The sequence below is a fragment of the Eufriesea mexicana genome, unplaced genomic scaffold (assembly GCF_001483705.2).
Source record: "Eufriesea mexicana isolate 0111107269 unplaced genomic scaffold, ASM148370v2 scaffold1453, whole genome shotgun sequence".
Classification (NCBI taxonomy): domain Eukaryota; kingdom Metazoa; phylum Arthropoda; class Insecta; order Hymenoptera; family Apidae; genus Eufriesea; species Eufriesea mexicana.
In genome coordinates this window covers 579,610-595,810 of record NW_016909567.1, presented here as the reverse complement: position 1 = coordinate 595,810, position 16,201 = coordinate 579,610, and the positions used below count along the sequence as shown (strand labels likewise).

Below are 16,201 nucleotides of genomic sequence, written 5' to 3'. Positions count from 1 at the left end.
TGGCGCAGCAGTTGGGAAACTTTTGCACTAAAAGCAGTAGAAAAATTAGTATATTTCCAACGATTGTTGAAGCGTCGCGTGATATCTTTTATTCAAAATCTTCATCCATGGTGACTTTGCGAAATTTGTTTTAATTATTTCTAAATCTAAAAAATATATTCGCAGCTCTTAGAAAAATATTAAAATAAAACTATTATTTATCCTCCTATCTAATCAAATTGTATTCTTCCCATCCTATCAAATTGTGAACAAATTCCATCGGTGATCTAGATTTCGCATCGGAATAGCTCCAAGATTACTAATTACTGCTACAAACTAAACTATGCAATTATCTATGCATTAAGCTGTCATATAAACATACGAGACGCGGTTTCTGCAGTCATTCGTTAAATCTAGGCCATTAAAAGTAACATGAACCTGAAGTGCAATATCGAATCAGAGGATCGATTGTCGCAGGTACCGTGAACCACGATGCAATAACCAACGCGCCCCGTGCTGTAGATAATCGTCTCATAATTCACATATCCAGCGTCATTATTATTCATACTTCATGTGAGACCACGGTATGCAGAGGCAAATTGCCAGCCAGCCTGGCAAATACCACGTTGTACTCCCGTACGTAGCTACGTAGGAGTTTAGCTTTTCATCGAGCATTATGTAATGCTCCAGCTATGTGCCGAGTGTGCCACTGTGAAAAGAGTGAGTTTACTTTAGAAGTTAATAACGGGTTAGATAACTGAACCTCTAAATCCAGTGTCTCGCTTGGAACAGAGTGTATCGCAGGAACACGTTCGGGACCGGTATTATCCATTGGAAATAGCTTTGAAAATTTCTCAATTCGAGCGTGTCAGTGGTCAAAGGCCTGTATGGATCGACAACGGTTCATTTCTTTTATTAGATTGGGTCTTTTATCGCACGCGTACCGAGTGCGTATAAGAGTGAATACCGATGCGTGGTCGAGAAAATTGATTCTTCACTCGATATAAAATGGCCTTTGAAAGTTTTTCTTCCTTTTACTTTGCTTGTATTAGCTGACGCCATAATTCCAGAGCTATACGAGTGCAAATTGTTGTTCCTTTTATTTTATTTTATTTTATTTAACTTAATTTTTGTGAGATTTTGCGCAGTTGTGACTAATTATAAAATTCGTTTAACATTTAACTTGCCATCGCTCAACTGACCATTGTCAAATTTTTCATTTAAAATGAAAAATTCCGTATTATCACTTTGGCCACTCGACTGCTATTTTAATTTTAGTTTCGATATGCGTTCAATTAATTTTTCGTATTTCCTGTTATTCCATCTTTCTCTACTTCGTTTTTTTTGAGATTCTTCTTTCCTTTTCTCATTCATTGATCATTTGACCGATAGTGGTAGATTTGGTTTTAAATATTAATACTTACGATGGATCTGAATTTGGTCCAATATTTCCCATATATCCGGAAATATCAGTGCTTGCCAACGAACATTCGGCACAAAAATTTTCCACCTATCAGGGAAACGTAATAAAGCTCACTTTCGCCAGATTTCGTAACGGACAATTAACTTTTTAATTGAACGAAAACACTGAAAGAATCTGCAATTCATTCGGTAAATTCCGCAGGACTTGGTCGATCTCCAGCGTCAACAACATTGATAATCGGGTGGAGGCATTGGCCGGGTATTTTATTGTATCAATTAAATCTCAATTATGCAACGGAATGCGCTTGCGGATGGTCGATCATTTTTACCACGCACCCCATACGTTCTCTCCGGCGGTTGATGGTCAGAAAAAGAACAGAAGGGACTTGAGCGATCACGCGAGCACCGTAAACGGTTATCGCATCACTCAACCGGAAGTTCACCGCTGCTGGCCGGAAAAAATAGCCGGATATGCACGTCCCTGTAATTATGCTTCGTAAAATTCAGGAGTTTTCTCGCGTGTTGGCAGGCCAGATTGGATCGTTCGTGGGATGAGACCCAGACGTAAAATTTAAATCCCTTCTGAGTGGCGGGGTGCCTTTCACGGGGTTACGAGTAATTTCCTCTTAACTAACAGCAATTTCAGGCATTGCGTTAACTTATCGATCGAAGATTTACTCGCGTGAATTGCAACTCGAACCATCGGTGTCGAGTATTTCGATTTTAACGAAATTTTAACGACCGTCCAGTATCCACTGTCACTCTCATTCCTCCCCTTTCTCTTTTCGTCGTTAATACACGATTTTCTTCCTAGTCGAAACAGGCGATTATCCATTTTTAACAAGCGTTAATTATCTTTATCTGTGAAAGAAACTTTATCGTGTCCTGCCAAGCACCCGACGTAAAAATGTCATTAACTCCTCGAGCGTTTATGTGGTACATAATACGTCACGACCATATTTAATCCAAGTATAAAACTTCTCGTATATCTCAAAGCTCGTGTGATACGTTTATACGCGAAGGTGTGTTTCGTTGGACCTCGATTGACTTCGTCGAATTAATCGAATTTCAATTTATGCAGGTACTTCGTTCAGCTCCATAGTTTTAATCTACCATAAGCTATTAGACGATACGTGTCTCGAATTCGCGACTTCCACAAATGATAGCGAAAGAAAAATATTTCAAAGGACCCTCTGTTACTGTAATTTTTGCAAAGCAAGGATCGATATACCGTACTATCAATCATGTAAGCGTCGGACTACATACGAATATCTCGCTGTCGAAACGTTCTCCAGATCCTCCTGTCGCTCGATCCGTCTTCTGTATCCCGGTTGCTCCGTTTCGACCGTGAGGAGGAGATCGATGGCGAACGTTGGCGGAATCTGGAGAAACGGGGTGGGAGAAATGGCGGGTTGTCCCCGGTTGTCAAATGAAAATATGTCAGTGGCAGTCGGTGGCAGCCGAAATCCGGATGCGGTAGCGTTCTCATCAGCATGCGAAAACTTTGTTATTTGTTTGAACACGTTCAATTATGCATGCGCAATATGCTGACGGTTTTCAAGGGTGCAGGGCGGGCAGCCGGAAAGGGTGGTCAAGGGAGGCACGGAGGGTGGATCGTGTGCCGTATTACGTCGGAGAAGAGGAAACGGCAATCCTATTGAAAGGGTGCGCCCTCGTCCGGACGTAATTGAAATAATAATAAAGCGTGAACGCGCAACAATGAGTCCACCGTCAGTGGCCTCCGACTTTTTGCCTCTCGCCTTCCTTTTTCAACGGCAGCCGCGAATAATGCTCTGGTAATGAAATGAAAATTACAGAAAATTCGAGATAATTAACGTAGCGAGTTTTTGTTCCGAATAAATAGCTTAATTTGCTTAATTTATTTGGCTGCGTTGCGCTTGCTCGCTGGTTTAAATTCTACCATTGGCTTTGCGATGAAAGGTACGCGGTTCGAATGCAACTGGTAATGGAGAATTAAGCATCGAGTCTGTGTATCTGTGGTTGCAAGGAAAAACGTAGCGTGCCGTACGTTTTCGTTACCGACGTATCGCCGTTTAAAGTTCCGAACGCGAGTTCTTATCAGCCGTTGATCAAATTGCTGATGTAGTTTGCAATTTGGTCAATGAAAATTCTGACATGCAACGTTTTTATTCGCAACCCCGAATATTGCGAAATATTGATTTATCTAGCAAAACAGAATCTTGAGTCTGAAATCAAATAGCCTATAATAGTCCGAGTTCTTCTCTCTCAGCCTTTAGTAATTTTAACAGCCACCTATTATTCTCATTGCGGGTCTCGTTGCATGAAGAAGCATCGAAGTTGCTATTACTTCACTTTTATTGCATAATCTTATATTTTCAATTGGAATGCGCAGGCAAGGAAAGCAATTGATAGTTATTAGCTTACATGCTCTTTGACGATCGACTTTGCCTATTTATTTTTCACCGATCAAGTACTTAGTCGAGTTAACACCTAACACAAATCGAGTACAGGAAGGCGAATTCACGGTTTAAATGACACGTCTCTCCCGGAAGCAGTTTAATACCGGGAAATGCCGAGTATATGAAACACATTGGCGAAAAGGAATTGCGCGTACCCCTTCTCTAAAAAGCAGCATTCGCTGGAAACTATGGGCTTTGTTTGGCACACTGCTGGCAGGAGGAGCGAGGTGGCGATGGTGGAGGATCGTGGAGCAGCCAGGTCGACGCGGGATCACCTGGTAAAATATTAAACTTGACGACAACTAATCTGCAGGAAGTTCGCATAATACAGCCCCGGTCTGGAGGGAATCGAGAGGGGCTGGCTGGAGCCGGTCAATTGGAAACGGGGTGACCGAGTTTCGAGATTCCTGCCTTCATGCCGCTTTTGCCGGGATCGCGTCGTGAACCGAGGCATATCGAATTCTTCGCTGGATTCTGTGGAATGCCAAGAACCGAGTCGACCTTCCACGCCGCCTTTTTCGTTCCCTTCCGCCGACCTCTGCGCCCGTTTTTCTGCCTGCGGAACAGTCAGGAAATAATCCCGAATACTTTGCCGATTCGCGAGTCCGACCAACCCCGGTTCCTCCAACGATGACCCAGTTCACGCTTTCGGGTGAACAGTCGGCTAACGATGCGCTAAGCTGCGCGGCTAGCTACCGGTGCATAATAATCTCGTGACGTGACGTGGTTCGCCAAGGTAAAGACTGTTTCATGGCGTTTGATAGAGTGTTTAACTGGAAACAAAGCGGCTTGAAATGGAGATATACGAGGGAATGGAAATCTTGAGAGAAGTAGTTGCAACTGTGTCCACGGTGAATTTAGACATTTTAATCTGTACTCGTGATAGATCGGGAAACTATTTCCGCTGACCCGAATACGATATTTTTCGTAGGTTCGACGATTTATATAGATGCTTATTTAGGCAACTGTAGATTCTTATTTGGTTATTCCTAATATTAGTTTCCCAATATTAGTGTTACTGTAATACTAGTTGTAATAATTGCTGTATATTTCTGTGTCCATGATAAATTGAGAGATAGTTTCTAGTGACCTGGATAGGATATTTAGTAAATTATCGTACTAAATATACTTTGACCACGTTGATCTTCTATTTGGATATTGTAAATAATATTTTGAATTTTTTATTCGCGATATCTTAATTTCAATGTTACTTATCCATCTCTGATGTTTCAATTGCAGGAATTGTGATAGTTTACTCGAAATCCGCTGTGATTTACGATATCGTGAATATTTCTGAGTCAATGTGTGGTTAATAATGTTAGCTCAAAGGTATTCTTCATTATTAGTCACGGAGTATCGTAAATTGGTATTAATTGAAAATTTAATCGACGAATTCGCGTTATTTGAAATGATCCTACGTCAACGAGGTCATCCCGAAGTAATTATTTTACGCGGAGGTGCAGAGCAATTATTTCTGGTTGAAAGATGCGAAGAAAATGTGAAGGTAAACGATAGTACAGCTGTTCATTTGTTATGTTCCATGTTGTAATGCTGAAGATAGCGGTCTCAGATATACGGCTAGCAATATATTATCTCTTTACAAGCACGTAATTTATTTCTTACATTAATTTTGGACTTAAACGAGCTTTGTTATATCAAACTCATAGCGGTAACAAATCTGTTTTCTCATCGTTAAGCTTTATTCTAAAAATCACCTTGCATTCTTAGATTCTCGAATGAAAATTCTTCCTACAAGCAGCAAACCATTCCGCTTCAACTTATCTCACATAATCACGATACGTTATTCTTCTCGCTGCTTTAATTAACTTTTTAAGTACCGAATTATTTTACAAAAATCAGTCAAAGATATTTTAAGAAATACGATCATACACGTACGACCTCGCATAAATTCCACGTATAAAATAAGACAGTGTTAACACGAGAAAGGGAACTTCACGCGAAATCGAAACTCTGTTATCACGGGCATACTCGTTTCGGTGTTAATGAACACCTTTTGGATCGTTAATGAACATAATGCATACCTTCATCGGGGGTACCGCAATCGCAAATTGCAATCGCAAGTATGACACGCGATGATGCAAAATATCAGCCAAACTTACGCATCCAAAATTCGCAAAAATTCTTTTTAGTAGTAATTGATTAGATGCACGTACTATCGATCAACGTCGCAGGACACATTGCCGAATTGCAATTTCTGTTTATTACAGAGGCCCTGATAGTAGTCAAGCGTCACGTTGGCGCATGATTATTATTGGTCCACCGGTGTATTATTGATTGCAGCGAGAAATCCTCTCGGCGAGATGGCGAAGGTGGAAAACGCGGATGCGCGGAATTAACGCGCGTGCATTTACACCTGAATACGGGCTCGCTAGAAATCGCGAGGCACGCATGTGAATGGGGTGCTCAAGTGCAGACACGTGGCATGTCGAGACCTTAATAGCTCAGTCTCATGACTAAAAGGGATTCGCGAAAGCACCGAGGGCGGAGCTGGTCCGACTGTTAGCAGCTGCATTTTCAGTTGTTCCACACATCCAATTCACCCTTTGATAGCACTGACCCAGATACGTGTCCGAATAGACACGTCGAAGAGCAATCGATAACCTCTTTCTACGCAATTAACTCCTCTTAACGCGCTCATCGCGTTCTCTGCTGGAAAAATTACCTACAGATGTAGTCGAGAAAATTGCCGGTCCTTGTTGGAACTTTATTATAATTGCCGGTTGTTAAAATTACACGTTTTCATCCTTAAACTGGCCGTTGCCGTAGAATTTCAGGCCATTGGTATTTCCCTGGCCACCTGCGATAGATTCGTCTCCCATGATTTTATATTTCCTGGTATATTTATTTAAATCGGTTTATGGCTTCTGATATTTCTATCTCGACAATTTTGCGTTTACATTTGTGGATTATTTCGATTTTATTGTCATTTGACTTTGGTTGCAGCGATGAAGACGAAAAGAGCGAGTAGGACTACTTTGGTAGAGAAGCTCGTGGTTGATTTTAATTTCTTTCCTCCTCGTAACAGGATTCGTAACTTTAAAATGTTTTCCGCTCGAAGAGTCTGATTTGATCAGAAAATTCTTGAATTGCGAAAGGCTAATAATTAAATTTGACGATGACACAAGTTGGAGCACAGGAGTCAGGTATTCTCTCGTACAATATGTATACTAATTAAAAAAATTCGTGAATTCTTGGGAAAATCTTCCATTTAACCACGAACCAACTCGGACTACCTTCAACTTTGATCTTAAAATCAAAACACCATCCGTGCAAGCTTCCACCGATTCTAGGTTCTCGCGTCAGGTTCATATCACGATTCTTTGGTCGTCGTGGTCGACGCTAGCTGCGACGCCGGCGTCTCTGGCTTCCGTCTGGAACGTCATGCGAACTCTTATTAAAGGTGGCGATTTATCGCTGGTAATAACGGTGCGGTCTGGTGCTGCGAATGTGTCTCTCGAAGGTTCCTAAGGGAACGAGGTGGCACGAACGCCAGCCTTGTGGTTCAAGGTGTCGAAAAGTACGGGCTCATTCACGGTCGACCTTGCGTCTAGCATGCATATCTGATGCAGCGTAAAAAGCTACCAGTGACTTTCAAAATATTCGCAAAGTTTTATAACATAGGAAATTGGAAATGGGAATATTTGATTTGTCTTTGCGAATATTCGTAAAAATACCTAAGGTGTTATCGTTCAGGTGTTAAATATCGTCTGAATCTCGAATTTTCAATGTTCAAAGTTCCTATAGTTCTTCAAAAATTGCTCTTTTTCCAAGAAAAAAGCTCCGTATCCTCTTTCACAAAGGAATGACATAGAATTCTCCCAACTCGAAGAGATTAGTACACAGGTTACAGAACCCTGGTCCGAAATATTGTAAATCCGATAGATATACATCAGCCAGTAATTATCGTTGAAATTATAGTTTATTATTATGGAATTTAAAATGCGACTAAGAAAATAACACCGCGTTACGAAGATTCCCTCGCTGAAGTTATTCGACATATAGCAGCAATTGCCTGTGTAAGATACACAATCCAGAAAATAATAAGGAACGGTTCTCAATTATACGAGTGCTTGGTTCTAGCCGTAGGGTAAAGTCAGCTGTGAATCCTTAACAGCGAACGTTATGCGCTCGGGCTGTGCTAGATTAACAATCCTTGGCGTTTCAGTGTCGCTTTGGATGCGTTGACGCTACTTCAAGCTAGCGGAGAGCTCGACTGTAACGAGCTTCAGGATTGATTAACCGTGGCGTCGAGCGACGCGCAAGCAACTCTACTTCTGCCAAGTCTGGGCAAACGAGTCGACGTCCCGATCCCTTGGCGAAGGATCAGCGGAGCCTTAATTACGCTTGATTAATAGCTTCTTCGACGGATTGTCGGCCGACGGAGTCGGCTGTTTAACGGAGGTCTACCATCATTTTTCGGCGAGGCTGTTTCTCCGACTAATTGTCGGTACACCGCCCAAAATAAAACGTCATTGGGTGGTTAGTCCCCACAGGGGAGGGTGTAGTATAAGGTATAGTCGGAACGACTCGTTGTGATCCTCTAAAATGTCGCCTTTGATTCATCCTTCTCCACCCAAGTCTTCCTTTTCTGTGGCTAGAGAGCTTGGGCAGAGGCGAAGGTTCGATAAGCTTGCAGACGATAACGCTTTGGTCGAGATGTTCCTCTACCGAATGTGTAATACTCTAATTCGGTAAGTTGTCATTGACTTAAGTAGGAAAACTTGGTAGTTCCACTTCGGGCCTTTAGATCCCGCCGTTATTCCGTCGGTCTCTGTTGACTCCTGGGTGTTCTTAATCGGATCTCAAGACCTTGCAGAGTCCCGTGTGCGGTCCTATGGTCCCGTGCTCATTGGTATCCGTCGGTATTTTATAAAAGCACGAGAATAAGAGGGAATAAGAAAGTGTAGACCTAGTGATGCAATATACTCGGTGGAATAATACCGAATTCTCGATCTTCTTATTCCATCGGTATTTCCAATCTCGACAGCAGTCCACTCTGCTTATTAAATACTTTCCGGCTATATTTATCGCATTGCAAAGGTGCAATGCTTAAGGCAAGAATTCAGAAAGAGGCGACTTAGAGACGCGTCGAATTTCGTTGACACGCGGCAGCTGTTCCTTTGAATTCTTCACGAATGGGTAATGGATCTCTGGTTTTAAACTAGGATTTAAAGAATACATCACCTGCTTGAATAATCGAGAAATCGGTCGAACATTCATAAGTGAAATGTCTAATCTATTGATATTCATCTCGTGAATTGGTAAACGGATCAGTCGAGCATATGTTAAGAGATGACATTTGATGTTTTGTCATCGGACGGAAATCAAAATATATTTCAATGAATTTATTATCCTCTTTGCGAATTTTCCGAAAATTGTCAGTATGTGTTGATTTATAGTTACGAAAGGGGGTTAACCCGAAATAAATGTTCCTCTCCGATGATCGCTCCTTCTCTTTTTCACATTATAGCCATATAAACGAATTCGCTTCAGTTACTTAAAGTCACGAGTAAAAATATTTTTACGGAAAGCTGTTTTTGACATGATAAGTGGAGTGGCAGAGAATATTTCATGCTCATATTAATTCTTTCAAATAGAACCATATATCTTAGCGATGTTATAGTACTGGGCTTCGAGACAAATGTCAATATTTTCCTCGATTTATCAAATAGCAACGCACGATTACGCGATTATGCGACCATTTCGTATCAATTGAATTGCTCAGATCCTAAGTATATTTTTCTGCTTTCATGTCTCGAGAAAGTAATTGAACTGGTTAGGACGAGACCAGCACGAAAACAGCAATTTCTTCAATTTCCGCGACTCAAAATTTTCATAAAATTGCGAGGATCGAGACGACCACACACTTTTCTCGAGACGCGTCTTTGATATCTAGCTGGTACAGGAAACGTTTCAAACGAGAGGGGAAATGACTTAGCTGTAATCTTCCGTTTTTCAACGAGCAAGCTCGTCGAAACGACCGGCTATAGCACCGAAATAGATTACAAACGTAATATTTCAGCCCGCCATAAATATTCTCCGTTAAAGTTGCCAACCTCTCGGCTCTTTCGCCGTTGCTTTGGCTCCTTCTTTTTAAGGCAGCCCCTTTCGCGGACTGCTGGTCGCCAACGCCGCGATCTAATTGGGATAAGACGGATTTTTGTACCAGGTGGCCCTTAATTGGTTGGCCATCATTACGGGTGGTCTCGCGGTTCTAATTACTGTAGTTTGCGATGCGGACCTTTATATACGCTCGTGCACACGACTCTCAAAAGATTTTCACGGACATCGAGGCGAATTAATTATAATGACGTCCACGCTGACACTTTGCCATACCTAAATGCTACCATTTCGCGTAATTTTCCTTCCGTTATTATTTTCACGTCAAACGATTTACGTGGAATTAGGCGACTCCTGACTTTCCGACCTGCAGTTCTTCTCAAAATACCGCTTTCAATGAAAATTCGAGATTTTCCATTTCCATCGTGGATATTTGTAATTTATTTCTACACTCGCTTCGGGGATTTAAAAATATTACTAAAATTTTCTACTCTTCGTGTCTGAAAATTGTCAATGAACAGTGCTGGTATTAACCATTAGGAATGAAATTTTATTCGTATTATTTATCTTTGTAAAACACTTACGAAAGGATAACAATTACGTATATAAAAGGTGTTACTTGATATTTCATGTAATAAAAATATAATTACTATGACGAGTGTCGAGAAGTGTCATATTTAGCTGTGTCCATAATTCACGAATCATACAGATCTTTCGCTTATAATACTGTCGGTGATCGTGATACTAGTAGAATACATTCGTTGTTTTCTGTGGTAATATGAAGTAAAAATGCGAAAAAGTAATTTTCGTTAAGAAATTCCACTTTCTTATATACTTCGTTGGTCCTTTATCGTTACTCTCCTGCGTAATTCCATTCTTGAATCTCTCCTGAACCGAAGAACACGTACACAATAAACGCAGACGTCTGAGCAATTATGTTCAGCCAGAAAACGTGTCTCCATCGCTCCATAGTGTGCTAGATTATAAACGTGTGAGATCAATAAAAATAAGAATAAAGTTTGCATAATTCATGATACTCGCATATCATGTTAGCGACTATAATTCGAATGATCTGAGATATAAGCTCGTAAATGCTGCAAAGAGGATTTTTGCGAATTGAAATGATCAATTTCCAAGAAATTCACGGACCCGTAAAGATAGGGAACATACAAATAGCATATTGTTTTGTATTCCACGTATGTATGATAAAAATAAAATAAAATTAAATAATAATTAGAAGTGTGAATAATTAGCTCTCGTGATTACCATATACGATGTCACGAGATTTTGAAATTCACGTATTCGCAAATTTTAATCCACTTATTCACCATTTTATTTTTATATGTTTTTTCGTCTGTGCTGTCACTAATTTATTAATTTCTTTATTAAATAATTAATTTCCAAGTTTCCATTTAAACTTAAATCGGTTATTTCCACAATAACTAAGGAAAATTATATAGATAGGTGTAATATTCCTTGAACTGCAGTTAAAATTTTAAAATTGCTTTGAAATCGCGATATTACTCGCACGCGAAAACCTATCATTTAAACGTTTCTTTAGATATTTTATATCGTCATCCGTAATCAAGCAACTCGTATTACCAAGCAGGTTTTTGCTATTTGGAAAATATGCCCGGAAAGCAAGTTTGATCTCGGACTCACCCCATTTTCCATGAGTGCTCCTACCAAGGCAGGCAAAATAAACGCTGAAATTGTCCCCGGGGTATTCGTAATGCCCATTAAGATTCCCGCGTAGTTTGGTGCCAGATCGTTTTGATTGCAGAGATGACCAACAAAAATCGCACCGCACAACACTATGCTCAGTATTAATAATATCGTGGACCCTGTGCGATTGCAGCCGATATAGGCTATCAACACTAGGCATAAACTCGGTGGGACACAGCCTGCGAATTGAACGAAAAGCACACGTTATATAATTACACATTCGATATCTTACGACTGATATATGAACGGAGAATACGGAGATAATTGCTTCAGATTTCAAGCGATCAAGCTGTGGAGATAATTCTCCGGAATTTTAAATTCACTTATTATTAACGTCCCGACTTTTTAGTGTCATATACATTTAAAGACTGAAGTGAAAAGTTCACGATGCTAGGAATAGACAGTAGAAAAGACAGTATTAGTACGAATGCAACATAATTAAATAAAATGCTTCCCAATTTTCATTGAATAATTTCGTTAATCCGTTAATTTTGCGTTTGGTAAATGGAATTGGTAAATAACTGAATACAACTTACTTATGAATACTGCGATTTTTCGAGCATTGGTCTGTGACCAATAATTCCTTTGCCTGCCCCAGTCCAATACTCTACCCAGGATCGGGTTCGTTATAGCGTTTATAAGATATGGAGAGCAGCTCAGGAGGGCATTCTACGTAATCAAGTATACAAGTTGATAAATTGAATAATTCAGAGCTCAATTATTTATTACTATTACAAACTACCTCGTGGTATATCGCGACAATCCCGACTGCAGTTTATGCTACATACGTGGATGTCATTACTCGCAACTCGACGACGAGTGTGCAAATCGTTGAAAACAATGGCGATTGTAATCGTGCTAACAATAAGCACACTCTTCTCTGACGTTAGATTTTACTCGAAAATTAACGAGACGCTTTCTTCGATATACAAAAACATAAAAAGTTGCAAAATTTTTAGAAAAATGCTACTGCAGCTTTAAAGAACCTTCTGTCATTTTATTTTGCGATACGTTAAATTCTGATCTGCGCATGGCAACATGCTCTGATGTTGTACATGCCTCTGTACAAGCAACTAAAATTTGCTTTGTTCAATTACTACGGAATTCGCGTTATCGGTGAGCGATGCAACGAGATAAAGACAGCCTGTTCTCATCGGACTGCCATTTTCTATCGTAACTTTGAAGTGTTCCTAGGAAAAGCTCGCTCCACTTACCGACTTGATATCGAACCTGAGTATCTTGTTCATGTACAACGGTAGCTGCGTGAGCAAGAAGTACCAACAGAAATTTCCAAACGTGTTGGCGTAGATCAGCGCCCAGAATGGCACCGACGTGAAGATAGCTTTCCATGGTACCTTCATCGTGGACGATTCCAGGGTCCTGTGCCCGTAGGCGGTCACGATGTAGTCCCTTTCCGCCTCGGTGATGTATTCCTGCGTTTCCGGGTTGTCGGCGAAGAACCAATAAAATACCACGCACCAAATTAACGGCAACGTGCCGTGTATGTAGAAAACTGCCTGCCAGCCGATGGAGTTGAGTATCAGGCCAGAGGTTAATATGGAAACCACGGTGCCAAGCGACGTTCCAGCGTAGATAATACCGACCCACATGCTCTTTTCTTCGTAAACCACCCATTTGCCAACGAGTACGTTTACCACTGGAAGATTCGCGGCGCTCACAAGACCCGTGAGGAATCTCACGATGTAGAGTAGCACCAACACGTTTGCAGTTACCGGTACCAACAGCGTCAGGAACGCGTTGCTCAGGATGCAGATCAGTAGGACGTTTTTCGTATTGAAACTGTGAAATAACGATGACACATCAGGGGTCTAGTTTGTCGAGAGTGGATTGCGAGATGCTGCAACTTTGGATCTTTAATTGACGTGGTAATTATCATTTGCTTAATAGCAAAGTAATTATGATTGTTAGGAATACAGATACTTCGTCTTTCACTGGTGCTAGGTTTTTGCAAAGTCTAATTGCGAAGGTTTATTTATAATTTCAAGAATAAATTTAAAAAGTATGGGTTTCTCTTCTTCAGTGACATATATAAATCTTCCAGCAAGGGAAAAGCATTTTCTCAGAGATTATAAATCTAATGCGATCAAGTCGATACAGTATGGCAGTTGTAAGCACCTTGAAGATGTACGTTCGCATTGGATAACTAGGTAATACCTAATATCTTGATAGCAAGCAAAAATATCACAAAGGATTTAAAGAACCCAAGGGAAATTTTCTGTTCTTTCATATTTTCTAATCTCACTAATGATTATAACAATCGCACGTGCGGAGTGTGCTTTGGAATATCAATGTTCGAAGAATATATGTCAAAGCCACGTGTATCAAAGACGAACAAAGATTTTATACTATTGCCACTGTGTATCCCCGTTATCTCGTTAAATAACCTCCTGTCAACGTTTTTGATAAGAGACTCGCGTTCTCGTATAATTCGTTTCGCGTACATTCAGCGAACAGTCTCGTTCTGGGATTTCACTCACCGATCCGCGAAGTATCCCGACGGAAACATGCCTATGAGGTACCCAGCGAAGTAGATGCTGACGATCAATCCTTGCTCCGTTGTGGTCCAGTCGAACGGACCGTCGATATCGACTTTCGAAACGTCCTCAACCCCGAAATCGCACTCTTGCGACGCGTCGCCATTTTCGTGAACGTGCTTCTTGGATTTAACCATGCCCATGATGGCCGTGGCGATGTTGACCTTTAGCCCGTAGATGATCATGTTTGCAATGCAGAGCATTATGGCGAACAGGAATCTGACGAAGCCCGCTGTGGTTGCAACAAACTCGTGATAGACGCTTAGGATCTCGGAAATATCCGCGATGGCGGGTCATATTAGGTTAACTTCGGCAAACTCGTCGTTTTCGCTGGAAAAGTCGCGGGTATACCGTGGTCCCGCGCGAGGGATTAAAGCCTTAAGTTCCACGCGAGGATTACATCGAAGAACGGAAAGCGGAAACTATTAAAATCGTTTATCGGTGGGAAGATAGTCGTCGCGAGATTCGACGTTAAAACACGTCCTCAGGAATTTTGAACAGAGTTGATTGCACGAAACCCGGCGGCAGGATAAAAATTGTTGCTCACCCATGTCTCTGGCTGTTCTTCAGACGTCGAGATTTCAGTCCTTTTGCTTGGTACTCGCGTTGATGAGCATCACGCTTCGCGTACACGCAATGTCGTCGTTCCTTATCTCTTTTCGCATCGATTCGACCGCGAAAGTCGGCTTCGTCTCGCGCATCCAGCGACTCGACGACAACTATCGAATTATCGTTAACGACGTACTCGATCGAAGTGTACCGATTTCCTCCAACGCGGATATCTTCTTCGGCACGATGTATCCAAATGTAGAGGAGCTCGACGTGACGTTTGGAACAACGTGTGTCGTTTGTTTCCAAAATCGACGCGGATTGCGAGTGGTCGACTACGTTGTGTAATTATAACGTTTCCTTTGTTTCTTTCTTCCTTTTTTATTTTACGATGACGTAAAAGAATTGTAGGATTCACTGTCTATCTTGTCGAAGTAGGACGAGTAGTTTTGTTTAGGTAGATCCACCATTTATTGGCTTTTCATTAAAAATTCTCTATTTGACTGATATTTTAACGAATTCTGACTCTGCACATATTGCTTCATCTGCTGTAAATAAACAATCAGTTATAGCTAATTCAGTGATAACGAAGATATATTTTACATCGCGTATATTTTATATGTCGATAATTTGGAATAATTACGTTATTCGCCTTAGAACGTAGACTGTTTTCCAAGTTTTTTTAACTGTAAGTACTGCCAAGTTTTTCCTCGCAATTAGAGGGAAATGAGAGCAATGGGGAATGGCTGGAAGGATTTGCGCGAGGAATAATATTTTTTTATTTCAAAAAGAAACAGTCGAAAGAATTGCCTTAATACCGACCTGAGATAACATCTTCTATCCGGAGTAGTAATATTTATTTATCCACAATTTTTCCAGTCTGTCTGGAAAGCGTTGAAAAGTTGCTTTGCCGAGCAAGGCTGAAATTTATGACGTTGGGTCGGAGATAATAAAATGCAAAGATTCTTATCCAGCGAATCGAGCAGCAGTCTATCGTTTATCCCTGAGTTTTGCTCCGTTGATAAATGGACTATATACGGAAGCTAAACCGATCAGCTCCATCGAGGTTAATCGTTCGTCTTTCAGAAAATTAAACGCTGGTCGCGTATTCCGATCTTTGACGAAATTTTCCAGAAGCTGATTTATTCGACTTTAACGGTAGAAATTGTCCCCGTGGGATTTCATTGCTTCGACCTTGTTTCAGCCGGTGGAAACATCGTACTTATCTAACGTCTGCAGCGATGTTTAAAGAAGTATCGATCGCTTAAAAGTTTTTATTGTGCCACGTCAACCTGTTGAATGCTTCTGGTATATATACGTTACATTTCCACCGAGTTCTCTATGAATCTAGCGACATTAGCGATTCCTATCAGCGGATAAATCGCCATAAATATCGAATAAACGTGCGCGTGTCTGTGTGGGAATTTCAGTTCCCACGACTGTAACAGT

The 16,201-nt window shown here is 40.9% G+C and overlaps 1 protein-coding gene across 1 annotated transcript; it reads right to left on the bottom strand.

Annotated features, from left to right (window-relative positions):
• Nucleotides 1-10,776: 10,776 nt before the first annotated feature.
• Nucleotides 10,777-14,781, bottom strand: LOC108548229 (sialin). Its single transcript, XM_017901064.1, has 6 exons — nt 14,751-14,781; nt 14,147-14,435; nt 12,863-13,448; nt 12,185-12,317; nt 11,586-11,827; nt 10,777-10,899 (listed from the first exon to the last, which is right to left on the bottom strand). The coding sequence occupies exons 1-6, from the start codon at nt 14,752-14,754 to the stop codon at nt 10,777-10,779; spliced, it is 1,377 nt and encodes a 458-aa protein (XP_017756553.1). The 5' UTR covers nt 14,755-14,781.
• Nucleotides 14,782-16,201: the final 1,420 nt, after the last annotated feature.